The sequence below is a fragment of the Xenopus tropicalis genome, chromosome 2 (genome assembly GCF_000004195.4).
Source record: "Xenopus tropicalis strain Nigerian chromosome 2, UCB_Xtro_10.0, whole genome shotgun sequence".
Lineage (NCBI taxonomy): Eukaryota > Metazoa > Chordata > Amphibia > Anura > Pipidae > Xenopus > Xenopus tropicalis.
The window spans coordinates 88049946-88060045 of NC_030678.2; the positions used below are offsets into that span (position 1 = coordinate 88049946).

Below are 10100 nucleotides of genomic sequence, written 5' to 3' on the forward strand. Positions count from 1 at the left end.
TGATATTTTAGCTAAACATCCAGGAGTGGCATGAAAATCTATCATTCCATTTGATACTATGCATTAGTTGTGAGTCCTGGGAGTGAGAATGTTTGATCAGTTCTCTTTACAGCAATAATCCTGCAGGACTGCCCAATACTAAAGTGAGAGGCTAACAGTAATGAGGTCACAAGGAAAGCCTCCTGGAATATAGAGTACTAAAATTGGTATTAAAGGGGGAAACACGCACAGAGTTGAAGAATGCAAACATGTTTATTACATTTTGTGCACACATCTATTGTGTGCCCCTTTCTGATATTGTATTGTCAAAAAGTGGAGGCCTGGTGTTATGCCACAGGGAAAGAATTCTGCTTGTAGATATCAGTTTATGAGGAGAGACAGCATGTATTAGCAACCTTCTAGCATGTCACCCTGCCAACTCCTGCAATCCTGAGTCCCAGAATTGGTCCTTTACCATCCACTTAACTAAAAAGGAACACAAGGTTTGAAAAATTGGAATAAATATAGCTTTGCGACATGTACTTTGTTCAATCAAGTTAACTTGGTCTTCCACTGTTTGGAGCACCTCTCATCCTAACTCACAGACTATTAAATCAAATGTGTCTCCTTCAGGTCTTCCTGGCATTCCCGGTCACTCTATTGATGGAAAAGATGGTGAGAGAGGTCCACAAGGGGCAGCAGGAGAGCCTGGAAGACCTGGGCTCCCTGGACCAGCAGGTCTCCCAGGGTTCTGCGAGGCAGCGGCATGTTTGGCAGCCTCTGCTTATGCTCCAGCATCTCTGACTGAACCAGGCACCATTAAGGGTTAAGGAATCCACTTTCCCCATTACATTCTCTGAAAGGACCTTGGAGACAAACTGAGAATATCATGGGAATAAACCTGTACTTACCACAGGGACTAGTTCTCCAAATACACCATGCTTCCCCAACATGGTCCTTTTCATATACAAGGGGTTTGCAGGACCTAAAAAAAAAAAAAGCTCTGGCATGGCCATGGGAGGAAGCAAGAGCAAGAGGTTCTGAAGTTTCCAGTGAAACACTCTGTCACCACATGCCATTTTACTCTTCTCCACATTTTTTTGGTTTTCATGGCCCACCTCTTAATTCTCTTTCCATTGGGAAGATGTACCCAGATTAGTGACAACAGGGAATCACCTACTGGCTGCCTGCAAAGGTGGGGTAAACTACCAAGACCAACTTACATGTCTGATACCAAGCAATACTGTGTGTTTTCCCTGAAGAGCAGGAAAAGTGTTTATGAAGCTCTTCAGCAATTATGGCTTCTTCCTTCACTTGTAGGAAACAGCAAGAAATAAATAGTAATGTGTTTTATGTGTCATGCTGATGTATAATATTAATATACTCCTACTCCAGCTGGACAGATCAGGGTAGAAATATATCAAATTATACATTGTGGTGATCTAGGACATGCAGACTGACTGAACGTGGGGTCCAGTACAGCCCAAAATACAATAGTAAAAACGGTTATGGTATTTTGTGTTTTTTTGTACAAAGTTTTGGCATTAAAGGCCTCTATTTATGTTACAATCAAAAGGTGCATTCTAAATTAAATACATTGCTACAAAAAGGTCCCTACATTTTCAACATTAAAACATCTACTTGATAAATATTCAGTTTAATACCACAGGATTATATTGTCTGTTTAATATACCTTAAGCAGAAAGATAAGAACATTGTTTCTTTGCATACCTGGATTTGCACAAGAGTGGAAGGTGCCATATTGCTTGCCTGTACACATCAATAGAACAGCACAATCTAATTTGACCACTAGGTCCTGCTGTTCAATGCCAATGAAGAATACTTTCACTGAGGCTAGCATATTTTATGCCCATATAATTGGCCAAACACAGATCAATGAGGCCTTTTTAAGGTAAATGTTTGTCTGTGTAAATTGTATGTGTGTCTGCTGTTGTGTGTGAATAAAATGTAGCCCTTTTATGTATCTTTATCAACTGTCTATGTGTTCTAGGTATGTGTGCATGGTGTGTATGCCATTGTTAGATGCAGCTTGTTACTGTGAAAGGCATGTATGATTATTGATGAAGCAGGGATGTATTATCTCTGTGTTACATGTAGCATTATCAGTATGAAAGATGACACTTTCGTGTTTGTGTAATGTTGTGTTTCCCTCCTATTTCTGTAAAAAGTAAGTGTCTCTTTCTTTTTTTCTGGCTACTTGTTGTCCTTTCATCTATAAATGTGGAAACTGCATGTTGCCTCATTTCTGTTCAGCGTGTGACCAGGGCAGATATCAAATGGATAAAGAGGTACAATTATCATCCATCTAGGGGGTCTGAAAATGGCATTTAATGCCATCTATTAAAAGCACCTACATATGTTGCAGAGTTTAACCTGGCAATAATCCCACAACATTGAATGAGAATTTCATCAGTTCGCGATCAAAATGTGTGATCCTTTGGTAGATGCTTCACTTCAGTGACTTGGCTAATCAAACTCTATGGTAATGCCACAGTTGGTCAGCTAAAGCAAAATACAGATAGAGCAATGACAATATACAGTATGGGGTATATATGGTCATTGGCCAACCCAAATCTACAGAGGCCTGCACTTCCTTGTAATTATTCAACTAGCCAGCTAGTGAATTGATTGTCCAGACAGTCTTTGGGTCAGTCTGTTAAAATACATACAATTGGGCCATGTATGTGGATGGTCACGTTGTACAAATATCTTGAGAGACTGACCAAAGCCCTGTTGGCCATTTATGCTATAAGTTGACCTGTGTGAACATTATTATCCTGAATTCTAGAGAGCCACATTAAAAGGATAGAGGTACTCCTCACATAAGTTAGTTCCAGATGTGTTTTTCTTTGTATACATGATAAATTGTCTACCATGCTTTTTGCATTTGGTGTGTGTGCCCCTGTACATGGGACTTACTGTCCTGTCCCAGTCCTCTGTGGCCATTGTTTTCTTTAAGACATCAATACATTTCTGTCATATTTCTGACTAAAGCATTTGGGGGCTCCTTTACATATCAGTAGCAAATGAGCCCATTTTTAATTTTAATATATGGCCATACACTGGGCAATCTTAAAGAAGAACTAAAGCCTAAAAATGGACATAGCTAGAAATGCTGTATTTTACATACTGAACTTACTGTACCAACATAGACATTCAGAAGCCCTGTCATGGTAATGATCCAGGCCTTTAGAGTTATTTACAGTAGCTCACCAGATGGAGAGCTACTGGCGGAATAATCTGAGCCACAGATCTTCACTGCTAAAGGACTGTGGTTTAATTAGTATAGTAAAGTAGGCAAAATCACAAAGTGTTGCATTTCTAGACTATCTCTTTGTTAAGCTTTAGTTATCTTTTAAAGGTATCTGTCTGATCGGCCCATCCACATATTATAACATGTTTCCATACATGGGGTTGCCAATATTCTATTGTTAAGAGGAGCTGAGACAAAAAAGGCTACATATGACATTTTCAGTTTGGGCAGATCAGCTGCAATCCAATAGGATGGCCACTCGTAACTGATCAATGAGGTGACATGCATGCCCAGACAGTCAGGCAGTATGGTTGAAATTAACCAAACTGCATGACCAAATCTCATTGCATATTGAAAGTCAGTGCTGTATGTTTCCTTTATGTTTATGTAAAAGGTGTCTACATTTGTCTGTGCCTATATGTTTAAATGGTGCTAAATATAACTTGTGTCTGTGTATATGTTCAGGTCTGAGTCAATTGCTCTTCACATCACTGGTTTAATGCTGAGAAATATGACATTTCTCTGCATCTAAAGCATTACCGCTTCTGGGAAGATGCTAGGTATTCTTTGTGACTGTTACAAGTTGTTTATTGTTACTGTAGATTAACATCATGTATTTATGATACATATAGGTACATGTTGTGTTGTCTCCCTTGGAAGCAGTTAAGAGGTGTGATTGGTAGATGTAAACAGGGAGGTGAGAGGAGCAAGGTTATTTCAAGTAATTCATGCCCTTGGTATTAGGAGATGGCAAGTGGTGAATGATATTTTTCACTAGTAACAAGTTAGCAGTTTTGCAGACAGGAATCAATTATTGTGGAAAAATGCACATTATGCAAATTTACCTCAATTTAGTCTCCATGTAGTAATTTAAATACATTGTGATTTAGATGTTTCTGGCAATATTTTTGGTTTGTTAAATTGTAATTTAAGTATGTTTGTATTTTTTACAAGCCAAAATGCTTAGTTTTTCCATATTTATGGTAATGTCCAACAACCCCATTGAGCAGCACTGCCAAGACCCTCCTGCAGAACCAGTTCATGTTCGTCCCCATGTAAAACTTTGTAAATGATTATTTTTAAATAAGTACAAAAAAAGACTTTTTGAGTAAATTGGAATAATAAAGAAGAGTTGGGGTGTAGTTTTTTGGCATTCATGTGTTTTAATTCTAATGGCAAGGAAATAAGCTTGTGTGTAAGTACATTAACTGCCCAATTAAAATGCACAAAATGTATTAATCTTTTTGACAATTTCTACCTCTGTCATCACACATAAGGTGGCCATACATGGGCTGATAAAAGCTGCCGAGGGCCGAGTCAGCAGCTTATGAGCCTGTGTATGGGGCCCTCAGATGGGTCTACTCAACCAATATCTGCCCAAAAATCAGCCAGTTGTGGTTTAGGCAAAGAGCACATCGACCCACAATGATCAGATCAATGTGATATTACCCAACTCAAGGTGGGCATGTCGGGGAAAGATCCACTTGTTTGGCAGCTGTGCAGATCTTTCAGCCAGCTAGTGACAAACCAATAACCACTTGCACAGAACTGACACAGAACATTAGAAACAGGAAGCTCCTCTTTATTCAGACAAGACCTGTATATGGAAGTTTTGGTTTATTGTAGCTTTTAGGGTGGTGGCACACAGGATGTTTTGTCACCCACAATAAATCTGTGTTACTGTGGGTGACTAAACCTCCCTAGTTTTCTTCTCTTCATAAATACCAGTGTAATAAACCACGTAATGAAGGTTTTTACAAATTGTAACAGAGTATCAGAATTAGTGCTAGAAAATGCTTTCCCCCCATCATTTATGTAAATCACCGGTAGGAAGCAGGGCCGGAACTAGGGGTAGGCAGAAGAGGCAGCTGCCTAGGGCGCAACGATTGAGGGGGCGCCAGGCAGCCTCTCCTGCCTACCCCTAGTCCGCTCTCTTTAGTCATTGCCCCCACCGCGTAAGGACAAGCAATGATCCATCGAATCGCAATGCGAACCCCCGTCCCCCCCGGGCGAATGAGGAAGGTGCAGGGGCGAGGTGGCCGACTGGGTTGCCAAGGGTGCCCGGTCAGCTTGACCCGCCCCTGGTAGGAAGACATACAATTTGCTTCCTGTTTCCATAGCAGCTTGAAGTTGCCTTGCAAGGATACTTGCGAGGAGCTACTTTGTGCCTCATTGGTCAGTAAAGTAAAGTCAACTGCTGGTGGTAAGGGAACTAGGGATGTTTTGTTTCCCACAGTAGCACAGATTTAATGCAGGCAACAAAACATCCCCTGTGCCAGGGCTCTTTGACAGAAATAGCTTCTCTGTTAAATGTATGATATTAGTAGACTGAGGCAGCCACTTGTCAAACTTAAAATTCACTCTACTGAAGATATTGACAAATAATGCACACTATTGGATCAATGTGTGTAATATTGACAACATATGAGACACACATTATATCATGGGCAAGACATTTTTCTGTAAAGTCAAAGTTAAATAAAAAATATCAGTGTATTAACTACACAATAAAGGTTTTTATGGATTGCAACACATTATTAAAGCAAGGTACCATTCACCATTTCCTGTCAATGTTTTAGCAGTGGCAAAGTTACTTTTTTGGAGGCTTGAGGCTTCTCACTAAAAAAATACAAATATGTACCTTCCTTTCCTAGTTATGGACAGGGGCCTTGCTAGGTTTTAAAACCCAAAAGAATGTGAAACAAAAAGTTTACCTCAGGTCTTATTGTTGATACTTCCCTTTAAAACACAGATCGGTGAAGTTTATCTCTGACTGGTTACTAGGCATAACTGAACTGGAAGCAACTAGTAGAACTCATTCATGCCCTTAAGGATGAGAAATTCCACAGCCAAACTTTAAGGGGAATTCTGGTCATTGTGAATATTTACCTTCTGAAACTGACACATATCCACTTCTTGACTTTCAACCTTATATTTTATTATTTCTCTTTTGCCCTCTACTAACACTGCAATATCATCTCATGGACTCATAAATATTTCATTGAGGCCTTTGCTTACCTTTACACTATTTCCATGTCCTTTTTTTCTTGTTGCTCTATTCCATGACATAATAGAAATCAGCAGAAACCCAATGTATTTTGCACAGGAACTTTGTAACTATTTAACAGCATGTGTAGTCCTGGCACTACACCCAGGAGCACTGGTACGCAATATGGCACTCTCACCTTCAATAGGAATTGTAAAACAAGGTTGAGCATTTTGACTTTAGATCACACACCCCTAGGTTGACATAAGAAGGTGAGCGTGAAGGTGTAATGTCCCCATTGCTGTATGGCTGCAGGAAGTATAATGTTTGCCTGATTTAATTAGCTGAATTGTTCTGATTACAGACTGCAAACACTGTTATCTTGTAATTATTGCCAGGAGCATGCCATTAGCACATGATTAAGAACCCTGTCTTCCTGGCTAGGCCTCTGCTTGCAAAATGCTTTATGATCTTAATTAGCAGGGAATGACAGAGGAGGAATGAAGATGTTTCCAAAGAGTAAGTAGATGTCTCACTCTGAACAATAGGAAATGTTTAATGAGGGCCACTGGAATCTCAAATCATTCTTTAATGGTCCGTTATTTTTGCTTCTGATCATGCTTGCCAAATCTCCATGAATTTTAAGTTTTATTGAGAGTGCATCGATGAGGGCGGGATGGTTGAAAGTGTATGCAAGGCTGGAGGACAAGAGATGGGAGATACGCTACTATGCAGAGATTTTATTTTTAGAAGTGTTTAGAATAAGGTTACAATGTTTTCCCTCCCTGTTACAAAATGTCACAACTTAATGAATAAAAGCAATTTTTAATATTAGAATAAAGCAACATTAGCTAATGAAGAAAGAACTACCATGAAACCATGTACTAAACTTAGTACTAATGTACTAAGTTTAGCTATAGTAGTTTTCGAAAAATATAATTATAGATGCAAGAAACTTACTCACTGACCAAAAATCTCATTATAAGTGCAAGAGAAGTAACCAATGAGAACACTAATACCCAGCACTATGTCAGGCATTTTCCTGTTATCTTACATATAGAGATAATTATGTTATTTTTTTTGTTCATTATATGACACAGGAATCAGACATGGGGATAAAGAACAGACTTGTTCAGTGCTGGAAAACTGCTTACTGCTCCCAACTGTAATTGCAGGAACAGGGAACAGACCAGATTTACACAGATCAGCTGGGATTCTCACTGGAGGATTTCATGAATTTTAATGCAGTTCTATAGTACAATATTGCTTTAAGAATACAACCCTGATGTTACTGGACTACAGCTCACACCCCATAGATCAGCTTTTTATATATCTGCTTGTACAGACAGGAACTTTGGTTTAGAATTAATTTAGTCGTGATGTAGTTGAAGTAGATATAAGGACATGTGGATCTTGGGAGAAACAGTCCATTAAAAATGGATAGGATAATTTTATGGTTCTCGTGTCTAGCCTTTTGGTACAATGCAAAATGTTGTAACTGTTCCTCTGTGAGGGCAGTTGTGTCCATCCTGGTATGCTAGTCATGACCCCAGAGCAGATAACTATGAAAACTGTCAATGTGACTTAGCCATAAGGCCACATATGCCTCCAAAGTATAATTGCCTCCTGCTGCTCAGTAAATTATTAGAAATGATACCTTTAGACACATGGAAATGAGATGCCTTGCTGTGGAAAAAACTGAATGTAAATAACTCAAACATTCCCCTTTCCCTTTCATGAGCCCTGTTTTAATTATATTTCACTTTTTTATTAAAGGAATAATGAAGAACAGCACAGGAACCTCTTTGTTGTCCTGATCCACAAGTCAAACTAAACTATTGTATCTGCTTGGCCATTACCCAGAGATACCTGCTGCAGTGCTAAGGCATATACAGTAGCTTGTTATTTATTTTTGCTTATTATAACTACCCCTTAAACAGAAATGTGGCACTTATATTGCAGAGTTTTAATGGCCAGAAGCAGCAAACATTTTTCTGGTGCTTGTTATTCCTGTCCCTTTTACAAGGAGTTGTCAGTGGTGGGTTAGTGACATAACCTGGGCTATTGCCGACCTTCTGACATACCCTCTTAAATGGGAGGTGCTTATGGAAAAATGTAGGTCTTATGCAGGTCTGTGCCAAAATCTGTTAAATAAGTTTCTGTGTTAAAGCAGAATTAGCTGTGCAGATATTTTTTTAAAGCCCTGTAAACATTACATGGAATTTACTGAATTATTTCAGCCCTAAAATACTGAATCTGTGTTGGCTGAATAGAGAATATGGACCATAATCACATTAGGATACAGCTTACTAACTCAAATGAATTAAAAAGTTAAAATTGCTTTCATCTAGGCCACCTGGTTTTAGCTGTGAGACCCCTCAGTGTTCTCAGCTGTCACCCAACTCACTGCACCTTTAATGAAGAGTAATGTGTGGTCAGGTATTGGTAATGAGGTGTCAATTTAATGATAGACATTATGGTTTATAGTGCTTGACACAGCAAGAGTCTTTGGTACAATCTCATGGGACAACAAAAATCTCAGAGCCAGCTGCTTTCCTCTGATTCAGGGTAGAGATGTGTAGGAAATGTATGCACTCACAGAAGAAATGGTTAAAATACTCACTTCACTTCTTACTGTCCTGGTGCAAATTTTCACAGGATATAGACAGCTTGGGAAGTTGGGAACCATCAAATGGGGACACAGCCCAATAAATATTATAGTCTTGTCTGATACCTACCAAAAAATGGTACATTACAAATGAACACAGGCTGCACTGCTCCTTTTTAAACGTATATAGATATTTTATACAGCATATTAGATTGTGACATATTTATGCATACCTGTGTCACAAAGTCAAAACTGTACTGTAATATATTGTAACTTATAAGAAAAAAAAAATTTTGCATTCCGATTTTGAGAACTGCTGCTAATGCAAAATCTATTCCATAGGTCTCCAGGTTGTTTTTCTTTAAATGACAAGGTAACCTAAAAACCTCCTGACTACTTCGTCGAAATCAAAGTCTTCTTGACACAGAATTCTCTGTTATACCAGCATTTACAGTACTGACAACAACACACACTCCCACAATAATTGTACAATGTCAATATTCTTCTACATATACTCACACTAGTGATGTGCAGATATATCCTCTATATTCAGGACCTGTGGGTTAACCTGTGCTTTGGGTCACAAAGTGGGGTTGTTGGGGGCAGTTTTGGGGGTGGGGGATGGTTAACTTAAAAGTATTGGTCCACAGGCTTGGGTGGGTGTGGGTCCCCTAGTAGTTTAAAGTTTCATGTTTATTGTCATATACAAATAACAATGAAGCATCATTAATGTAATGAAATTTTTTTGACCCGTGTTCCTCCCAACTTTACATAGACAAAAAAATAAAAAAATACAAATATTAAATATAATAAAAGTGTGTAATAAAGGTACAAGTATTTACAATAAAAAAATGCAATGAAATATATGAAATTGTGCAGTGAGGATTTAAAGTGGTGGGTTAGGTTTAGGGATGGGTCATCATTTTTGTGACCAGCACATCACTGTTACACACCTTCTTCAGCCTCACTCTTTTATTACAAAATGTTTTATTACAAAACATTTATTACAAAATTGTTTAACAAGATCTGCTAATACAAAACTGATCAATTTGCATTTAATTATTTGTGTTAACATAATAATTTTCAATATGGTTCTTTAAGCAGTCATTAATTTACTACTTTACAATAGTATTTCATTTTACAAAGGTAACATTGTAATACTGGAATGGGTACCAAGTGAGTTTCAGGTTTCCTATTCAATATAGCTGCCTATATAAATTTCTTAAAGTCAGTTATTTCATTCCTGCAACAGA

General features: G+C 38.4%; 1 protein-coding gene across 1 annotated transcript in view; it reads left to right on the forward strand.

Annotated features, from left to right (window-relative positions):
* The window catches only part of col9a2 (collagen, type IX, alpha 2), a 49695-nt gene extending 45300 nt beyond the window's left edge, over positions 1–4395 (forward strand). Inside the window, 1 exon segment of the mRNA NM_001097192.1 lies at positions 613–4395. Coding sequence (NP_001090661.1) covers positions 613–809 — 197 coding nt within the window. The 3' untranslated portion in view covers positions 810–4395.
* The last annotated feature ends 5705 nt before the right edge of the window (positions 4396–10100 follow it).